Source organism: Melozone crissalis, unplaced genomic scaffold, assembly GCF_028551555.1.
Source record: "Melozone crissalis strain CALT ecotype California unplaced genomic scaffold, PUWL_Pcris_2 ptg000029l_1, whole genome shotgun sequence".
Classification (NCBI taxonomy): domain Eukaryota; kingdom Metazoa; phylum Chordata; class Aves; order Passeriformes; family Passerellidae; genus Melozone; species Melozone crissalis.
Window position 1 is genome coordinate 6,702,690 of NW_026535807.1, and position 21,534 is coordinate 6,724,223.

A 21,534-nucleotide genomic window follows, 5' to 3' on the forward strand; every position below is an offset into this window, starting at 1 on the left:
GTTGCTGTTCAGGTCACAAAGTGAGGAAAGGAGAACAGAGATGAACCTACACTGAACATGCATTTACACCTTACATAAAGATTTTCACCATTCTGGTGAGGCAGAAAGTACATTATCTGGGCCAGGCATCCCTGGGGGACGTGTGTCTCTCTTGTGCCTGTGTGTCACGGTCATTGTACCATCTTGTTCTTTCTTGAGCCTTCTGAGTTCAGCAAACTGTTTCACTCCTCAAGAGGCTGCAGGCTTGCATGGGGCAAGGAAGGAGTAAAACAGACCAAAGCCACCCAAACCTGTGTAGCAGTGGGAAGCTAATTTACAGCTTGGTAGAGGAAGGACAAAAGGCCCCTGAAGAGCTCTTCCTTGCTGGTAGATCCTGAGAGCAGAGCAGCGTGGATGGAAAGCTGAGGGCTCTGAGGAGAAGCTGTTCCTGGTGTGCCCTGCTCCCAGGAGCTGCAGCTGCCTCTCATTCTGCCCGCTTACACATGTGCACGCTGGAGTATTTTACCCAAAAGCTGCCTTTCAGCACGTTTTGAAAGGCTCTCCAGTTTCACTTTGAGGTAGGGTAAGTCCATCACCTCCCCGGTGAACTCTCTCAGTATCTAAATAGCCCGGCAGTTAGCGGCTCCTATTTCAAGGCTGGAGCTGTCTAAATCCAGCCCCCAGGCATCGGACTGTGCCGAATGCTTCCCAGCTGCTGGATGGAGCAGCAGTCCTGCACACGGAATGCTTTGCTTTTTCTGCCTGTGATGCCAGTGCTGCGTGACTTGGGGGCAGCTGGAGTGGGGCAGGAGGTCCTGGAGCTGCTCCCCTGCCCTGGAACAGAGTGGATGAAGTGTGAGCACATCCCATACTGCAAAAGAGCCCATGGCAAAACCGTGTGTCTGGGCATTTGCTCCATTTCTGTATCCTAGGGTGTTGGCCTGGTCATGGTGAGCCAATGGAAGCTGTCAAAATTAGTTAATCCTTGAACAATCTGATTACCAGGGAAGGAATCAGCTACTCTTCATGGGTCACAGAAACGAAACCACTCGCCTGACATGGTTTGCTCGATGCTGAAATTTGAAGAATATGTGTGGGGGTCAGCAGAGGAGAGAGCAGGGGAAGAGCAGGCAGTGGAAAAGGAAACTGAAAAACTATGGACTACCCAACAGAAACTTCTCCTGGAGCTTTATTCCAGTGTGCAATTACAGCTTTTCTGAGTTGCAGTGTTACACAAGTGTGCTACCCCATGCCTTAGAAATCCAAGAGCATGTTACGTGGGATACCCAGGGGAGTGATCAGTGATGATCAATGCAGAAGATGATCATTATCATTCCTGGTGCTTCAGGGAGCATGGACCTCGCAGCATAGACCGCTCTTGATGCTGTTGAAAGCACTGATCTGGCTCTTTTTAATCCACATTCAATTTCTGCTATAAAAAAAAAAAGAAAAACCATGTCATAGGCTTTCACAAGCCTAAAACGTGCAGACGTAGGGCCTTCATTCAAACGTTCCTCTTTGATGGCAGCAGGAAGCGGCGCTTCCGAGGGATCCCTTACAGAGGGAGCTGCTCCAGAGGCTTGGCAGGGATGGATGTCACTGTGACGGGGGAGCAGCAGCGCTCCGACGCCTCGGCTGCCGTGGGAGAGGAGCGTGCGGAAAGCCGCAGAGCGTGCCAGAACAAATAGCACTTAGAGAAATGATTTTTCCTTTGTTCCCTGCCTTTGTCCCTCTGCCTCAGGAGCGGGTTTCCGAGAGCAGGCGCAGCGCTGCGGGATGCCGGGCTGCCCGGCGCCGGGAGTGCATCTGCCCCCACTGCCGTGCGATGGGCACTCGCAGTCTGGGGGGACACAGCTCCCAGCCGGGCTCTGGGCTCTCAGGGGACACTGCATCCCTCCAGGGTGCCTGCCTGCCTGCCTGCCTGCCTGCATCCCCACGCTGGGCAGAGCCAGCCAGCAGTTCCAGCTCTTCATTTCAGAGCATCTGGCCCTGCTGTAAGGATTGTTTTGCTTCAAAAAAATAAATCAGTGCTTTGTATCCTAATGGCCTTGCCAAAGGAGGACGTGCCAGACTCAGGCCAAAGCACACTGAACCCGTTTTCCAGGCTCACACGTGCTGTCATCTGTGGAGCTCGTGTGTGAGTCAACGTGTACAAACGCTTGCAGTGTTTCACAGACATATTGGGAAGGTTATTTGCATGTGGTTTGTTTGGGATTTTTTCCCCTTGCTTTTCCAAGGGAGGCCAGCAGGAATGAGAGACACACAAAAGCATCAGGTTTGTTTCTCTGTCAATTTTAAGTGCTCAGTGTAAAGGGTCATTAAAGCCTGACGTGTGCTGTTCAGAAGCTGGCACTGGGGAGGAGCAGGCAAGCCACAGGAGCAGCCCTGCTCGCCCAGGCCAGCACAGGCTTGTCAGAGCCACTGTTTGCCTTCCTCCCTCAGCAGCCAAGTCCCGTGGGAGTTTGCACGCAGCAGTGAGCCAGGAGAAGGGGCCGCAGTGGAGCACACACACATCAGTGTGCCAGCAGCTCCCTGTGCTGCCACGGGACTTCCTTGGGTGTCATGGAACGGGCTGCCAGGGCTGGGGTACCCTGGCACGTTCCCTGGGGAAATGATGCTGTGCTGGACATGGGGGGACACTGGGGAATGCTGAATTTTGAACAGACTCTCTGTGTGCTGCACTGTGCCTGAGTGCTGGCTGACTCACCAAGATCCCCTTCTTGGGGACATCCGTGTTCAGGCGCCCTACTGCACACAGGCCAGCACGTCCTGCCCTCACAGGGCTCTTTGCTGAAGCCTTGCAGTTGGTTTTGCAGTTGGTTTGGTTTCAGGAGAGCCAGGCAGGGCTGCCCAGCTGGAGCTGTGAGGGCTGAGCAAGTCAGCACCCGTGCCAGGACACCGTGAGCTCCTTTGTAGTCCATCCCAGCCATAGAGTCATCCCAAACAGCCTGGTTGGGTGGGTGCTTTGGGAAGGGGGGTTGTGCTCAGGGCGAGTACAGCCAGTGCTGCTTCCCAACAGCAATTTGTGGCGTAAGAAATATGATATTTCCCCTCCACCTCCTTTAATTCATTGATCAAAGAGATCCTTCACCAATAGCTTGAATTTACAGGATGTTTGCAAACTTTTCCTTCTAGAAGGTGTAAGGCTTTGCTCGCAGATATGCTCATGTGGGTTTTGTCTTTGGTCACCCTGGGACCATCAGGACAAGCTGTGGTCCTGCCTTTATTTAGCAGGGCCAGGGTAGGTTTGTAAACTGGCAAAGTTAAACTGGAAACATACTCCAAACCTAAGAAGACCACAGAGCACAAAGGCATTTGTAAACTAATGTAATTACTCTCTTCAGTGCCTTTGAATAAAGTTGGCTCCAGTTTAAAGGCTTTTTCCTACCCTGTTTTTACATTATGTTCTTTCCTTTCTCCTGGTTTGTGACTTTTTTAATTTCTACCTTCCCCTCCTCCCTTTTACCATCAAGCAGCTGTTAATTTCCAAAATGTGTATAGGTTTTTGTTAGCAAAACTTGGTGTTTGGACACTTTCCTTATAAAGGTGAGAATAACACCTTGGGAATCTGCTGTGCCAGGTTCTGGTAGCATGAAGCCTATCCAAGTGGGACTTCCCTGGGACAGGATGGAGCTTGCCCAGCCCACCAGCATCCCTTGGCACCCACAGCTGTCTCCATGTCCAGTGCACTGGCCAGACCATGCCCATGGCATCTGCGACCTTGAGATGTCGTGTGAAGCTTTATTTTAACTCAGTGTGATGTTTTCCAGTCTGTTTTGGGATTTCTCTCATGCAGATGTGAACAGAAGTCAGAGTGAAGTGAGACAAGTGGGAAAACTGAGGATAAAACCTAGTCCAGCCCCACAAGGGGCTCCTGTGTGTTAATGATGTTTGTTGGGATAACCATGGGCAGAGCAGATCTGTTGTGAGGGGCAGTAGGAGGATGCAGAGCTGCTGGGTTGTACAGCAGAAGTATTTAATAATAAAGCAGTTACAGATACTGCATGGTTTAGAGAGGAAATGTTATCTCTCTGGGGTCAGTGCCCACACTGTTATCCTTGTCTGGGTGCCACTCCTGCTGCAGAGCCTGTAAGGGCAGTGAGAGCCATCAGACACATGGGGGGTCTGGCCCTGGCCCTGCAAGGCCCCAACTACAAGCCCTGTGCATGCTGCAACGCAGAGCTGGATGGAGGAGGAGTTACTTTAGCATAAAACAGTGACCTTTTGTACAAAAGCAAAGTGCAGACTGAGCAGTTTTAGTTTCCCAGCAAGTTAACACTTTGTGCAGGCTTTTTCCCTGAAAAGCCAGGTTGATCTAAGAATCCCCTCTTCCTTCTTTATTTCTGAGCATCACACAGACCTGTGCCAGCCCAGCTGCTCCCATGCCAGGTCAGAAATGCTGTTGGCAGCCAGCTGGGCACAGAGGCAGAGTGACACAGGCAGCCTGTGACCCTGTCCCTCCCAGTCTTGGGTCTCCCATCCAAGGAGCTGGGTTCATGCTATGGGAACAGCTGATGGATGAGAGAGTGTTGTATGCACAGGCATGGCCTAATGTCAGCCTGGGCAAGGGGTGTCCTTCTGCTCTTCATCTGCCCCCTGGGTGGATCTCTTGGGATAGAAGTGATGTTCTGGGTGAAAGGATCTGTGCATCCCTCTGGTTCAAGGTTTTCCCCAGAAGAGGATGGTGCTGCAGGAGGGAATGGTGGCTCCAGAAGGGATTTTCTCCCCATGAGATGTTCCACAGGTACTGGACAAGGGTTGGCAGCTGCCTCTGCTCCATCCTCTCCATGAGCACTCCTCTGGAAGGTCCCTGTGGCCGATGCAGATCCAAAGCAAACCCTTTCAGGTTATTTCAGGCAACACAACACAGGTTGGAGCCTGTTGTATTTATTTTGTTTTGCTTCTCAAACCAAGTTGCCCATCCCTGCCAAGCTATGTTGCTGGTGTGATGGGAACCAGTTCCTGCAGTCCTGCTGGGAGTAAATGGAAAACTTCCCAGCGGAAGCAGGAGCAGAGCTGGGCACGTACATCCTGCTGGATTGTGCTCCAGGAATGCAGCACCCAGGCAGCTGAAGGAAGAGCTCCCATCCTTGGGTTTTGCCCAGGGTGAGCGTCTTGGGGCTCGTTGCTGTAGTAATTTGGCAGCTCTTCATAAAAAAAGTAATTTATGGTCTCCACCAACTTCAAGGGTTGAGTGGGCAAAAACAACTTCTTTGCAAAAATGAAAACACAAGCTAACCAGTGTGAGCACAGGGCACAGTGAGAAGCCTCTCTGCATGTGGGGGATTTGGCAGCAGGAGCCACAGCAGTGTGTGCTGGCTGGGCACGCACAGCGTGGCTGTGTGGGAGCCTGGCAGCCCAGGAAAGGGTCTGCTGTGGCAGCTGGGGCATTGCTGGGGGATTTTTAACTGCAAACTTTGCTGCATGAACTTAGGGAGCTCATTTAACATCACTGTGCTGCAATTAGTCCTTTGCAATGTGTGTATTTGCTACCTTGTGTAGCACGTCATAAGAATTTTAGTGTTTTTAATGCGCTTTGATGTTCCTGGATGAAGGATGCTCTATAAATGCAAAGTAAGTATTCTAATGTATGTCGTTTGTTTTCTTTTTAACTTAACAAAATACTTTGCAGCCATTCTTTCTTTGACAGTTTCCATAGCTGGTGGGTCTGTTTCTGCTGTGCCTTAGCAAAACAAATTTAGGGTTTTGCAGTGGCATATGCTCAGCATGTTCCTCAGCTTTGTGACATGAGCAGTTCCCTTGTCATCAGCACTGCAGACCTGCATGTGGAAATCTGCTAAAATCTCCCTTTCTGGAAAACCTGATGATGGGGAAAGGTGGATGGTGACATCGGTTTGGGAGGAATCATAAATTGAGAAAACCACTGGAGCAGCTCTTGCTCTCCGGTAGTTTGGAATGAGAGCAGGAGTGAGATGAATGCAGAGCAATTATTCATGAATAAAGCTAGATTTGGATAGTTATTCTGGAATAAAAGGATATTTCTTTATGTAGAAGGTAACTGCATGTGAGTCACCTCCATCAGCATGTGAGCCCATGGGTGAGCTCCCCTGCCAGCCAGCCCTGTGTGCCCAGCCTGTGTCCCCGTTCCTCCCAGTGACCCAGCACCCTGTCAGCTGCAGATGCTGTGGGGCTGTGCAGGCAGAGGGGGCTTCTCTGGAGAGAGCTGGCCCAGGTGGTGCTTTCTAGCCAAAGTCCAAAGCATACAGCGAGGGGAAAAGCTGATCAGAAACCACTGCAAAGGAGGTGTTATTTGGGAACAGCCCTGTGAAAGCTGCAGGCAGTGCAGCCACTCCAAATGAATTGCTGAGAGCTGAGGGAGCATCTCGGGGCGAATCCCACCATGGCAAAGGCAGGAAGCTCTGTGCACTGGGAGAACAGCCTGCATCTCTCCAGCCAGGAGCAGATTTAAGGAAGCCAGCCAGCCCTCTGCTTCTGCCCAAGCATCCAAAGACATCTGGGGCTGCAGCGAATCCCAGTCCCAGCTGAGCTTACCTTTACCTTCTCCTGATTCTTCCCAAGCTGTTCAACATCACTGTGGCCATTTCAGAGCGGCTCCTCAGCCAGCGAGTCCCCTCCCGGTGCTGGCCCGGCCCTTGAGTGCACATCCCAGGTGTGGCAGTCGGAGCAGAGATGCTGGGGTTCAGGGTGTGCTTCCTCTCCGGGCTGCACTGCGCTCCCAGCGTCGGGCACGCCGCTCCTCAGCCTTTTTAATAGCTGACTTTAATTACACGCTCTGAGACGAAAGAGAAAAACTGAGCCTTCCAACAGATTTTATCTGCTGTTTATTTCCACAAATTGCTGCAGAAAAAAGCCCGGAGGGGTTTGATGGAGGTGGAGGCTGAGATAGCCAGCAACACGGAGACTGCTGGGGCGCAGCCTTCTTAACCTCCGTGCCGAGGCAGGTGCCGACACATCCCCGCAGCCGGCGCAATGCTCACGCTATGGAGGCTGACAGAGCAAACGGTAACGTGCCCACCTCGCCGGGGCTGCCACCCCTCTGCCTTGCAGGACAAAAGAAAACAAACCCACAGCAGCTCCTGGCAGCGTTTCCCTGCTCAGAATCTTGGGGAAGACCCAGCGCTTGCAGCCTCAGGGGGTGGCTGCTGGCCGGGCACAGGGGCATGGGCTCGGCCAGGGAACCCCTCTGACAGGAGCCCCTTCTTTTGTTCCGTAGGTGCACCAGTACTACAGCTGCCTGCCCGAGGACAAGGTTCCCTATGTCAACAGCCCGGGAGAAAAATCTCGCATAAAGCAACTTCTTCACCAGCTGCCGCCACATGACAATGAGGTCAGTGTCCAGAAAATGTGCTTGGACATCAGCAGGGCTGCGGGTGGGGAGTGGACGCTCCTCCTGAGGTTGCTTGTGGGAAGCGTGGCTTTCCTTTCTCAATTCTTTTTGCTTTTCAGGGAGATATACTTGAATTTCAGTCATGTTGCTGTTTAGGTTGCTGTATTTGCTTCCTGTTTTGATTGTTGGAGGTTTTGATTCTGTTGTTTGTTTGTTTCTAAAGTTTAAATTTTTTAAAGTAATTTTTCTTCAGTTGTCTGAAAGAAAAGCATTTCCTCAGCCCTTGGAGGCCAAGGCTCCGTTAAAAGTGGCTTGGAATGCTGTTGAGATTATCTAGAGACAGATCCAAAGTTGGAAAAGCCTTTTCCCAGGTGCTGCTTCCGACTCACCTTGGAGTGGGAGTGAGTGTGCTAAGGAGGGGCTTTCTGGGCTGAGCTCATGAGCTGGGAGAGCCTGCAAGGCCACAGGTTGAGTCAAAACCAGTCAGAGCAAAATAAACCTTCTTACGTCTCACAGGAATGATGGGAGGCAGCAAAAAGGGTCTGGTCTGTGGCGTCCTGATCTCACCAGTGAGAACACTGGCTTTTGGTAACCCACAAAATTTCCCTGTGTAAACAAAAAAAATTATTTTCATGCTACTTTCTGAAGAAGCCGCTCTGGGAAATACATGCAGGTAACTTGTTTGATCTCAGTCAGATTTTAACAACTTTGCCTGCGTGTGGCTGGGTGCCATGGGCACAGCACTGTCAGCATGGGGGGAGCTCCAGGCACAAAGAAGGGATTTCTTCCTGTACACCCTTGGGTCCCAGCCTGCCTGCCTGCTTCCCTGGCAGCTACTGGAAACCCACAGCCTCTGACAGCCAAAAAACATAAGAATAAATACACACAAATGCTGCTGCTGCAGCCTGTTTTCCTGCAAATTGGTCTTGCAGGTCTGTGTGTATTTTCTGCAAATTGCAGATTTTGCATCCAGTTTCCCTTCATGCTCAGTTTTGCTCCTTTTAACATTGTGTGTTGCTGGTTGCTCATGTGAATAGCCCTGCTCAGCTCCATGAGCCTGCTCTCCCAAATAACGGAGGGTGGATTGGGCACTGGTGCTACATTTGACCTCCCTGGCTCTTCAGTTGTATTCCCCATTGAAATGCAACCAGCCAAGAGCTAAGCCTGCAGGATGGAAATAGCCAGGAAAACCTCAGAGTTTTATAAGCTTCAGGGAAATTGCATCATTCATTGTTTGTATCCTTTTATTTTACTTATTTCCTTATTACCTTGCAATGCAGAGGTTTTGCAAATGAGCAGGCTTGATCCTGTGCTGGAAAAATAGTTCACAAGTCACTGGAACTCTGTCTTTTGTGCAAAGAAAAAGGTCTGTGCTCTAGAAATGCCAGTGGAATATTATGAAGACCCATGCCACAGGAGGTTGATGGAGAAAGCAGGAAAACCCATAATTTGCTGGTCTGGGTGGGTCTCTGAGAACCCAACTTTTAAGACTTTTCTACAAATTGAGCGCCCAAAGAGCAACAATTCTCCTGCCCCTTTTGTCTCATCTCAACCCCAGATATCTGAATCCTGTTGTTTCTCCAGCCTCCCCACAGCCAGGGGCAGAGGTTTGCAGGGCTCATGGCACAGTGCCTCACTGGGTGGTGAGCCAGGGACACCCCAGGCACTGAGCATCACTTGTGTTTTTTAGGTTCGCTATTGCAACTCATTGGATGAGGAGGAGAAGAGGGAGCTCAAACTCTTCAGCAACCAGAGGAAGAGGGAAAATTTAGGGAGAGGCAATGTTCGGCCATTCCCTGTAACCATGACAGGAGCCATCTGTGAGCAGGTGCGTAGTGGCTGATGAACTGGGACCTGCATCCCCCAAGTTAAGTGAAACATGTCTCCTCTGAAGGCAGGCTGAGAAATTTGGGGCTGTTCGCCCTGGAGAAGAGAAAGTTCTGGGGTGCTTTAAAAGCCTTTCCAGTACCTAAAGGAATTACATGAGACCTGAACAGGGACTTTTTACAAGGGCATATATTGATAGAGGGGATGGCTTTAAACTGACAGGGGGCATGTTTACATTAGATATTAGAAAGAAATCCTTTCCTGTGAGGGTGTTGAGGCACTTGCACAGGTTATCTAGGGAAGTTGCAGCTACTTCATCCCTGGGAGTGTTCTGGCCAGATTAGATGAGGTTTTGAGGAACCTGGTCTAGTGGAATGTGTCTCTGACCATGGCAGGGGGATTGGAACTGGGTGATCTTCAGGTTCCTTCCAAGTCACACCATTCCATGATTTAATGACACTCACGAAACAAGCACCTGCCTGTGGCCCTGCCAGGTGTGAGTGCTGTGGTCTGTCAGGGCACCTTTCATCATATCTGACATGGAGTTGGCAGTTCATCTCCTGGCATTATGCAGGGCAGTGATTGTGAGAGCATCCTGTTGGTGATGGGTGGCAGTGGGGTCACCCACACTCCTCCATTTAATCCCTGGCTTTTCTGACAGTGCGGTGGCCAGATCAATGGAGGGGACATGGCTGTCTTCGCCTCACGAGCGGGACACGGCGTCTGCTGGCACCCTCCCTGCTTCATCTGCAGCGTGTGCAACGAGCTGCTGGTCGACCTGATCTACTTCTACCAGGATGGGAAGATCTACTGTGGCAGGCACCACGCCGAGTGCCTCAAGCCCCGCTGTGCCGCATGTGATGAGGTAAAGGCAGCGTCTGCCATGAGCGCTGCTGCCCGCTGGGCTGGCACAGGAGAGTTGGGTGGCATTTCCCCTCCATCCCTGACTTTTTCATGAGGCATACACACCAAACCGATGGCATGGCTTTGCCAAGGGTTTGAGCAAGCTTTTCCTGAGGTTTCAAATATTCTTAGTTGCAGTCTGCCTAGAACTGTTATGAGTTTGGACCTCATCTGCACGCAGGAAGCCAGGGGGTTTCCATGAGTGTTTCCAGTAGAAGCACAGCCCCCTCTCTTTGTGATTTTAGCCCAGCTGGGTGTGGTGATCTTCCCTTCTCCTCCATTTCCCCAGAAGAAGCCCCTGGTGGGATGAGTGCTGTATTTCTTACAAGTCAGTCATGTCTGAGTACACGCCGAGCTGAAATAGGCTTTGAGAGAGGCGATTAACAGGCTACAGGAAGCTGAACAAATAGAATACAAAACTGAGATAGAAAACCATACAGAGTCGCCTCTGAGCACTTCTCAAGTGTCAATCTCTGTTTAAAAGGCTGGTGAAGGAAATTGCTCTGGTTTTTAAAGTTATGAAAACCATAGTGTGGAAAACCGTATGTACTATAAAATACCACGTCCCATCCTTGTAAGCATGTAATAGTAAATATCCAAGGCTATATGCACTTCAAATATAAAGAGCATTGATGTATGTGTCCAATTAAATTTGTAGTGTTACCAGTGGAAGGCAACCCTAACCATTCAACTGGCTCTATTTCTTTGTAGCTTAGGCAGGGTAATTTCTTTTTCATGTATTTTTTATCCCTGCAAATTCTCATTTAATTCTTTCATTCAGCTCATTCTTCAGCATATTTTTCTTCTCCTAAAACATCAAGTACTAATTGTGGGAAACAGTAATTCAGGGGTAGAAAGATCTGCGAGGGAAAAGCTTTTGGTGTACCCTGTGCCAGCACAGAGAGCCAGGGAGCAGATCTGGGGCTCCTGGCTCCCTTGGCTTTGGGAGCTGAGAATGGGCGGGGATGAGAAGAAGCCACAGCAAAAAAGCATCTGCTGAAGACATTTTAGATGGCTGCTTCTCCAACTCATCCTTAACAGCACTCTGTGCCCCAGTTTCCCCACTGGTATAATGACTGCAATCACCTTTATAGACACCCAGACTGGGGTAGCAGCAAGATGAGGAGCCAAGGTACCTCCATTTTTTCTCCTCTAGAGAGCTGCCACTTTTCCTTGTGTTTTTCTCATCCTTTGTGGTCAGGTCCCTGTTTCAGAGATGAGTAAATGTGTTCCAGTAAGCAGCTGCTCTGTTCTTCAGAAGTCCAGCAGATCGATAGGTTGTGTATAAGTGTGTTTATTACCCTGATCGACCTCTCTGTTTGATGGGTGAGCTCACGAGCACATTACTGCAGCTCTGCCTTAACACTTTGTAGTCTGGGCACTAACACGCTTCGGAGGAATTTGCATTTTAATGGATTTTCCTAAGGAATGATGGGTGCTTCTGCCATAAACCAAACTATGGGAGTTTCCCATGCAGGACTGGGGGAGCGAGCTGTAAAATTTAGAGGGTGCAGGGCAGGAGCCACAAAGGTTGGTGTCTACATCCCGGATCCCTTTTCTGACCATCTCCTCTCCACGCTTGCATTTCTTTCCCCAGATCATTTTTGCTGACGAGTGCACCGAGGCCGAGGGGCGGCACTGGCACATGAAGCATTTCTGCTGCTTTGAGTGTGAGACGGTTCTGGGCGGGCAGCGCTACATCATGAAGGACGGGCGGCCCTACTGCTGCAGCTGCTTCGAGTCCCTGTACGCCGAGTACTGCGACACCTGCGCCCAGCACATCGGTACGGGCAGGGGCACGGCCAGGAGCTCCTGCATTACAGCACCGTGGGGCTGCGGGCAGGGCTGTGTCACTCTTGTGCATAGTTACACAGGAGAACACAGAGTAACACAGGAACAGGCAGGAGGCAGTGTTGTAGAAAGTGCAAAAAAGGTTTTGTTCAAGAGAACCACGCGGTTTTTATAGAGTGATACGATAGATTCTGTTTGATGGCTAACTAACAAAAACGTCTTCCTCATGCACCATCCTTGAGAAGAGCAGAAAGATGAAGTAGAAAAACACCACCTGCAGATTGTTTATATTTAACAAGTTATCACTTCCTTACAACTCCCTAAAAATTCTCACAAGCTGCTGTGAGAAACGCTTGCCATTTCTCTCTCTCTGTCCCATGGCATCCACAGGACTGTGCATGGCTGGGGCAACCAAATGTGCTTGTGCCTCCCTCTCATCCTACCAAGGAGGTAACATGGTGATTTATTTGGTTAAACCATTGTTTATCTCTTTTTGTAGTCACAGAGGCGAGGGTTATCAGAGGGCAACTTCAGGAGCAATGGCAGCTAGTGAAAGCTTTCTCTGGCATATAAAATTTCACTGGCATGTTTTTTTCCCTTTAAATCTCATTTTCCTGTAAACAGCCTGGCTCTTCAACTCAGGTTTTTCTCATCCAAGCTTGGCAAAGGATCACATGATTTGATGAGCTACTGTCAGAAAAGATGCTTGTTCATTAGGCATCATTATTGTTTCTGGGCCTTTTTCAATCAACTTGCAGATAGATGTTCTCAGAGAGAAAGAAATAATGGATCAGGGTCAATTTATGTTTCTAGAACAGTGATTTAAAATGCACTTCAGTCAAGGGGCTAGATGTGCCCAAACTGGGTGGGCTGGGAAGCCCCTTGCTGCTCTCCCCAGCTCCCTTTGCCACTTGGCTGAGCACAGAGAGCACACAGACAGCCCTTCCTTTGTCCATGGAGGTGAGCTGTTCAAATACTTCATATGCTGCAGAAGAAAGAAAACCAAATATTTTCCTGCTGTGCAGCAGCCAGATGGCACAGGGAGGGGAAACAGGGTTTTCAGTGAAGCACTTGGAGGATGCATCTACTGTGACCTGCAGCACATCCTTCCCACAAGCTCAGCTGCAGAAAGGTGAAGAAGCAGCTGGTAATGTTTCTTGCATGGTCCCTTCTCTTGTGCTTCCCCCATCTGCTGTCCTTCACTCCAGCTGGCCTGCTGGAGCCTGCTGACTGTCAGATTTTCAGGGTAAAATGTCTGGTTTGGTGCATATTTGCACATTTCTAGCAGAGGAGGGACTGCAACCATTTTGCTGCTAGTCTCTCATGGTAGTGAGCTGAGCACTGTGAAGACAGGCTACATAAATCAGGGGTAAGCATGTGATAAAGCCTTGTAAGGCTTAGGTTGGGTAGGTGAGGATGGAGCGTGGAGGCTGCACTCCTTCCTCTGCAAGATGGCTTTGGGCAGTGGAAAAGGAGCTGATAAAATCCCACCCACCATCTTGTCTCTCTTTTGCCCACAAGTGTAGCACTCCCATCTGTATAAAAGCATTTTGCTCACTATAAGGGGAGGAAAAAACCGATTATACTAAACCTAATTTAGCTTGGAATAAAGCAGACCATTAACATAGTGTTCATTTATAAGTTACCTGGCAGCACTGGGCCCCCAGGGGGTGAGCAGGCACGTGCTGTGCACATGTGGTGTAGCACCCGTGTGCCAGCCAGCACAGGGGAACGGGGGCAGCAGGGGCTTTGGCCAGGAACAGCAGCTCAAACAAGTGTGCAGATGTTGTAACTGAAACCTCTGGAGCTTTGCTCACAACCCTGACTGAGAGCCCTGTGCAGATGTTGCTCCCTGGGGTTTGGCTGGAGGGAGACAGACTGTCTGTGTCAATTCCTTTACTGAGCCTAAGGGGGGCCTGGGGAAGCAACCCAGGAAATGTGGCTGGGTGCAAGGCAAGGGTGTGTGCTGGACCCCTGGGGCCAGCTCTTTTGAAGCCAAAATAAAGTTAGGATGGGACCACAGTAGCAGCAAGGGACAGGGGTGTCATCTGCTCTGTTACATACTTAACCAAGGCAGAACAAATTCCTCATTATGGTTTAGCTGGAGGCTTTTTTTTTTTTTTAATAAGCAGCATATTGCTTTTACTTCAAGGACTTTATGGAGAACTTCTTGCATTCCTTTGCTTTATGATCGGAAATATCCCCATTTAATAGAAAATAGCTTGAGGCATGGTTCTGCTGCCTTTCCCAACACTGAGTAACTCCCAAGCAAAGGCCTAGAATTAGAATTGGGAGGAATTAAAAATGGGATTAACTTCATGCATCAGAGAAATCCTGAAAAGGGGCTTTCAAGAGTGAGGCTGAGTGCATGTCACTCATAGGGGATCATGGAGTCATAGGATAGTTTGGTTTGGAAGGGGCCTTAAAGGTCACCTCATTCCAACCACCCACCATCAGCAGGGACACTTTCCACAAGGCCAGATTGCTCAGAAGCCCATCCAGCCTGACCTTGAGGAAGGTGTTGGTGCAGTGCTAGATGACCCTGACACTGTGATCTTCTCCCAAGGTATTGACCAGGGCCAGATGACGTACGACGGCCAGCACTGGCACGCCACCGAGACCTGCTTCTGCTGTGCCCAGTGCAAGAAGTCTCTGCTGGGACGGCCCTTCCTGCCCAAGCAGGGGCAGATTTTCTGCTCCAGGGCCTGCAGCATTGGCGATGACCCCAACGGCTCCGACTCCTCCGACTCGGCTTTCCAGAGCGCGCGTGCCAAGGAGTCGCGGCGCAGCGCCAAGATCGGCAAGAACAAGGGCAAGGGCGAGGAGGGGGCACGCAGCCCCTGCAGCCAGCTGCAGGTCACCTCCAACCGCCTCTCCACTGACGTGGACCCGCTGTCCCTGCAGATGGATCTGCTGAGCCTGGCCAGCCAGACACCCAGCCTCAACAGGGACCACCTGTGGAGGAGCCGGGATGAGCTCTATCACTACGGGGGCAAAATGGAGCAAAGCCAGTCTCAAACGCCCTTGCAGCTTCTCAGCCAGTGCAACATAAGAACCTCCTACAACCCCACCCAGGTCCCAGGCTCCCAGTCGGATTTATGGGCAAAACACTTCAGCAACCAAAAGAGGAGCTCCTCGTTGGCCATGAAGAGCCACGGTGGCAGCTTCATCCAGGACTGCAGGGAGGACTACTACTCAGGGAGGCTCCGCTCGCAGGAGAGCTACAGTGACATGTCCAACCAGAGCTTCCCAGAGACCAGAGGAAGTGTCAAAGTCCCCAAGTACGAAGAGGAAGAGGAGGGTGGGATGCCAGCGTCGCAGTGCCGCACCCGTCACCCCATCAATGCCCTCAAGTTCACAGAGGACCTGACACCCACCGAGCAGACTCCCCGCGGCTCCATGGAGTCCCTGGCACTCTCCAATGCCACAGGTATGTCACCCAATGCCACAGGTATGTCACCCCAATGCCACAGCTATGTCACCCCAATGCCACAGGTATGTCACCCCAATGCCACAGGTATGTCACCCAGTGCCACAGGTATGTCACCCCAATGCCACAGCTATGTCACCCCAATGCCACAGGTATGTCACCCCTGCTCCTGCCACCCTGAGACCACCCCAGCGCACCCTCCATGCAATTGAATCCCTTGTGTCCTGGTGTCTACCCAGGATGAGGGTAACCAAGCCTGGGCACCACTGCTCAGTGACACAGCCTTGTCTGCCAGGTCCTGACAAGCCTGACAGTTCCTTTCCATGTGCTTGTTTACAAAAGCTTGTTTTATAAAGCTTGCAGAGCTTTATAGATGGCTGGCCTTTCTGTGCAGCTCAAAACAAATGTTTTCAAACCCTTTAATCCTCCCTTTTGTGAAAAGAGGGGGAAAATCAAGGCCAACTGCTAACACAGAGGCAGATTCCAGCTTTCAGCACTTGAAGGAGTGCTGTCAGCTGCCCTTGCAGGCTAAAAATATTTTTGAATGCCTTGAAATAGGCCCAGTTAACCCCTTTTGAATGTTATGCAGTCCTCAAGCACGTGACTAGTTAAAAGAAATTCCTCCCCCTCTATGCACAGCTCTTTAATTCCTCTTCCCCAACCCCTTGGTAGAAACTGCAGGGAAAAGCCAGGCAAGATGTTTGTCCCATCAGGCTGAGCTTGTTTCTCACGAGCACATCCCAGGGTCGTATTTGTCAGTCCTCTCACCCTAAACATGTTTGGGTTTCACTCGTGGCTGCAGGGATGGGTGTGTGTATGTATGCACAGGCTCTGGTCTGCAGCTGGGGCTGGGCAGGCTCTGTCCTCCTGCAGCCTGCTCTGCTTCGCTCGCCCACCACAGCTCCCACATCCCTCAGCACAGAGCTACACAGAAAAGAGAACACTGAGCCTGCTTTGCTCTGGTTTTCTCACCAGAGAAGCTGCCTTGCTTTTTCTTTGCAGCTCCCCTGGCTTTTCTCAGTTCCAGCCAATCATTGCTTGGATTTGGGCAGGTCCTGCATCTGAACCCCTGCAAAATGGAGCCCTTCTGTCTCGTTGCTGGCAGGAAATGGCCTGTGGGGTGTTTGTGCCTGGTCCTGAGGATCCCCCACAGGTTGCTGGCAATGGGTGGTGAGGATTGCCAAGCCCACAGAGAGCTGAGCCCCCCTGAATCCCAGTTCTGGGCTCTGCCCTGCCTGGATGGACAGGTTTGCTCTGCTATGCCCGTGACTCCTCATCTGGGGTTTGGTGTGTTTGTTTAGGGAAGCTGCCAGCCCCATGCCAAGATGTGAAATGATCTCTGTTTCAGCCAGGATCTCCCTATCCAGCAAGTGGAAAAACAGGGGGGAGAGGAGAAGCTAATGAGCTGGGAAGGGTTTTTGCTTAAACAGTCTCAGATAATACACAGAGGTAAAATAGATGTGAAATGGCGAGGGAATTGGGAATTGCTCTCCAAAACAGGGTTTTCCTAAGCAAAGCTCCACATTTCCAAAGGCTTTTGTGTTCCTGAAAACTTGTGTTGTGTAAACCCCATCAGTACAAAGAGTCTTGAGCAACACCAAGCTTGGATGAGCAATCCCTGAGCAGTGGGGAGGTTGTTGCATGCTTTGGAGCTGAAGTGTAACATATTATTGGGGATATAGGTCAAGACACAGAAAACATGGCAGGGCCTCCATATCAAAATGAAAATCATTCTGCTTTTCATTTTAGAAACCCCTTTTTAAAATGCTGGGAGGGAGACCTCCCAAAGGCATCTGCCCACCATACAGAGCCAGAGTCTGAGTTTCCTCAGGGGCAGTGACTGCCTCCGTGGCTGTGTTCCTGCTTTCTGGAGCAGATGTTCAGCGTGATGGGGCTTGCAGTGAGTGTTCATAGTTCCTCTGCCGAGTGAGGTGATAACATTTTTATTAATGTGTAAGGTTCTAATAATTTTCCTTGCTCTGGGAGCTGGCTCAGCTGAGCTAGGGGCACTGCAGCAGCAGCAGGCAGCTCCCCCAGGGCCGTGTCTGCAATTATGGAGAACACAATTATCATCCCATTTAATTGGCAGTGTTTTGAGGACAGGGAGATTTGGTGACCTGGATGAGGTCTGTGAGAGAGCAGGTTTTTGGTCAAGTGATGTCAGCGCACAGCACCCCCTGCCTTTCTTTTCCCATCCCTGCACTCACTGCTGTGGCTCATCCAGCTCCCCACAGAGCTCCCCCCAACCACAGCCTGGGGGTCTGGCTCACCCCATGTCCTGCAGTCCTGCTCTGCCAGAGCCTCCCAGGCATCCACACACAGAGTCCCTTTGAGCTACCAATGCTGCAGAGTTGCTCCACCTTTCACTTTGAAATAATTAACACTGCATCCCTCTCAGGTTTATGGCATCGCTGAAAACAGTCTGTTTTTTGTAGGGAGCTGAAGGGCACACAGTCCCTGACCTGGAGAGCACATGGTAAACGCTGGTACCTCCCTGGCAGCAGATTTTGCTGTGATGTTTCTACAACTACTTAACTGCTAATCAGCCAGAGACAGTCAGCAATGCAGATAACTCAGATAACTCAGATAGCTGAGGGCTGTGCAGCACTAATCCCTGTCCTGTGGCCGGAAGGCTGCCTGCCGTGAGCAGATGTTGCTCCCTGTAATATTTCAGGGTCAGCCATTGTGTGGGTCAAGATCTACGTGACCCCAATCTCCTGCAAGACCCCAGGTTTCTACCTTACCAAAGGGCTCCATTTAATCACTTTAAAGCCAATTCCCCAGGGGTTAGTAAAGAGGTGAGACACCGTGTTAATCCTGGCCACGTGCTCTTACAGTGCTGGGTTACAGTGCTCTGCTGTCACCATGGGCCGTGCTGCAACAGAGGTGGCTGTGACCCTGCTTGTGCTCTGAGTTGGGGTTGGAATTAGGTGGGAGTGTCTCTGCTGTCCTCTGGTTTGTGCTTGTGTAATTGCCACAAATGCTGATGGGATTTAAGCACATCCAGTGGCAAAGGGCAGTGTCTCCTGCTGGTGGAGGGCTTCTCTCCTTCCCTTCCATGGTTCTGTTTGAAAATCCCTATTCTGCCATCAGCTGAAGGCTACAACAGACTCCAATCTGCTACAGCTTTTTAGAGACTGCATCCTGCACTACGTGGCCATTAGACGGAGAGGCAAAAATTATTTCTCATCCTGTTTTCTAAGAGAGAGCTCATTTTTGCTGATTTTCTTTTATATTATCTTTTGGGGGTTTTGGGTTGTTGGGTTTTTTTAATGGCAGGAAGAACAAAACCAGTGGATCCTGTAGCAATGTTTGCCTTGTAACTTCGTGCATTAAGCAATTGGGACAATGCTAAGATGGAGTTTGTCCAGGAAGGTTTGCTCATGATGAGAAGGCTGATCCTACCAGAGGGTAATCACTTCCCAAAAGATACTTGGCCCATCAGCCCTGCTCCCTGTGTTTGTGTCTCCCTCCAGAAAGGTTTTGCAGTCACTGCATGTGCCAGACAGTGGAATTGGAAATCAGGAGCTGAACTCTGTTGATTCTAGGCAGTTATTTCCACAAAACGACAGCTGGTCGAGTAGCCCATTTAAGAAAGTACCTGCAGGGTAAATGTTGTCTGGGAACAGTCCCTTTGTGTGCTGCTTACAGAGAGCAGGAGCCTTTGGGAGGTAGAAGTCATATTGAATGGTGACACTGCTGCATGCAAAAGGAGAAACAGATTTTAAAGATTCCTTGAGAAAATGAGTTTGGGTGGGGGGAGCATCTGTCACAGGCACAAATCCAGTTTAAAAATATGTTAAACTGGTGCTATTACAGGGTGGAATGTGACTTCATTTGTATGGCACACACTGTGCTTGTCATCATGTGTTGTGTGATGCCCAAAGGCCCCAAATAGTTTGTTTTTCCAGGACTAGACAGCTGTGATATAACCAGAAAGCAGAGAGAGCAGGGCTGATCCCTGCCTGTCTGAGCTGCAGAGTGACAGAACAGCATCACCTCCCTCCAGTCCCTTTCCTTCCTCTGCCTGCACAGGAGCTAAAAGCTGCAGGGCAGGTGAGGGTAAGAACAAGCCCCGATTAAGGGCCAGGGTTGTATTTTCTGGGGAGACATTAATTACCCAGCCTGTCCTGCACTGGGGGCTTGGGAGCAGCTCCTGAACACCCTCAGGGATGGCAGTGAAGGGGGGAGGGCAGTGAGCAGCTCAGGGATGGCAGGGAGGGTCTGGATGCTGATCTCCCTCCCTGAGTGCTCCTCTCTCCCCTGGGCTGCAGAGGGCGGCTGCCCCAAGTGCTCCAGCTGAGTTGTGCAATGCAGAAAGTGACACACTGGCTGTTCCTGAGTTTTTCTATGAAAAAAGGAGGCTCCCAGCTCTCCACCATGTTCTTATCACTCTCTTTCTCCCAGACACAGCCAGCACAAAACTGCTTCCAAGTTGGAAGATCAGATCCCGGGGGGGAATTTTTGCAGTTTTGAGGCACAGGTGTAACATTGCCTAATTCAAAACAGATAATTTCAAAACTGATGTGTAGATAAAGGTTTTCCACCCCAAAGGCCTAGTGCTAAAAAACTGTCAGGAATATTTCTTTTCACTTACCTTTTGCCACTCAGCAGTGGGAGCTGTGGTGTGCCTGCTGTGGGGGCCACTCTCTTGCTTGTCTTCACCCCTTCAGTGTCACACCTGGACAGTGCAGAGCAGGTGGGATAATGCAAACCAGAGGGACAACCAAAGTGGACTCTGGAAGATGTTATTGGGGGAAGCAACATCCCCAGCATGGCTTGTTGGCCATCAGCTGGGGAGGATGCAGGAGATGGGAGTGCTGGTAAAGGAGCTATGTGGGGCTTCTAGGTTAAAATCCAACTCTTTTCCAAGCAATAAGGAACTTCTTCCACCCAGCTGGAAAGGACTGGTTGGATGGGAAATACCCAATGACATCCATGGTCACACATGGGGACATACCATGGGAGGCTGGTGGGACTGTGACCCACTTAGTGAGGGCTGTGCCTTCCCCCAAATTGTTTATTTTCCATGATTTCCAGTTACATGAAGGTTCTGCTTTATTTCTGCATGCCCTGAGGTCATTCAGAAGTGAGACAGAGCTGAGCTATAAACAAAGCTCTGTGCAGGCTGTTTTCTTCTTAAATTTCTTTTTAGTTCTACAGATTGACCTTGAAATAAACCCAGTTTGAGGGGTGGTGAGGATGCCTGCTGCTGTGTGAGAGAGAAGGCTCTGAAATAGGGGGCTGGGCACAAGAGATACTGTGCTGTATCCTCCTGTGCATCTATAGCTGCATTTAAACCCTGGCTGTTGGGGTTGGGTGCTGGGTTTTGGTGCTGGCAGGCACCTCTGTGGTGAGAGCTGTGCTGCACAGATGTGTGCGTCTGCTGTGATAAATGTTAAGGCAAGAAGCAAGCGTCAGCACAGCCCTGGTTGTTTGCAACATCCTTTGTCAGGATATTTTGCATTCCCTGGCTGGTGCTCTCCTGCAGTGGGGTGCTGGCTCACCCTGTGTTAGCACAGCTTCACAGGGAGTTTGATTTAATGGGGGCTGGGAGCTGCTTCCCCTCGTGGGGGGCTCCATTGCCAGCCTCACACCCAGCCCACACACTCTCTGGGGCCTCTGTGCTGTCATCTGCTGAGTGCTTTAATAATTCATAATGCAACTTGCAGCCCTCATTTAGCACAGCACACAGTGGGGCTGGAGCACTCTGAGTGCTGTGTTGTGGCAGGGTTGTAGAGGTGATGTTCTCCAGGGGTGTCTTTGTGCTGTGGCTTTCCTTGTTCAGGTGTTCATTCCCTTGGCAGCGTTTGTGGGATAAACATGGTTCTCAGGAGGGGTGGGGACAGACTTCAGAGGGGATGGTGCAGGGTGTTCTTAGTGAGCCTGAATGTTTCCCAGAAACCTGCTTGGTTTTCTTGGTGCTGCAGCAAGCTCCACTTCTATACTGAGCACCCACAGCCGAGCTGCAGCTTTCCCTTGTGCTCATTGGAAAAGCCTGTGTTTCCATGGCTCCAGGGTGAAATATTGAGCCTGGCAGCCCCATGCAGTGGAGAGCAGCAGCAGAAAAACCTGCTGTGTCTGTGTGTGCTGTGGTGCTGGCACCAGTGACATCTCTTCCAGTGCATGAGCCTCTGGGGCAGCCAGCAGTGGATGTGCTCAGTCTCAGAGCATCATGCAGAAGTAAATTTTGGTGGGGTCAGCACGTTATACCTGGGTTTGCACCCTTGGAATGGTCTGGGTGATGTGGTAACAGCCATCCCACACCACAGGCCAGAGCAGGGCTCCTGCTCCC

The 21,534-nt window shown here is 50.6% G+C and overlaps 1 protein-coding gene across 3 annotated transcripts in view; it reads left to right on the top strand.

The window, feature by feature from the left end:
- The window catches only part of PRICKLE2 (prickle planar cell polarity protein 2), a 103,508-nt gene that overhangs the window by 75,190 nt on the left and 6,784 nt on the right, over window positions 1-21,534 (top strand). For all 3 annotated transcript variants that reach the window (XM_054280891.1, XM_054280893.1, XM_054280892.1), the window contains 5 exons: window positions 7,175-7,288; window positions 8,979-9,116; window positions 9,777-9,980; window positions 11,616-11,802; window positions 14,376-15,239. In XM_054280891.1, coding sequence (XP_054136866.1) covers window positions 7,175-7,288; window positions 8,979-9,116; window positions 9,777-9,980; window positions 11,616-11,802; window positions 14,376-15,239 — 1,507 coding nt within the window. The remainder of the gene's footprint in view (window positions 1-7,174; window positions 7,289-8,978; window positions 9,117-9,776; window positions 9,981-11,615; window positions 11,803-14,375; window positions 15,240-21,534) is intronic.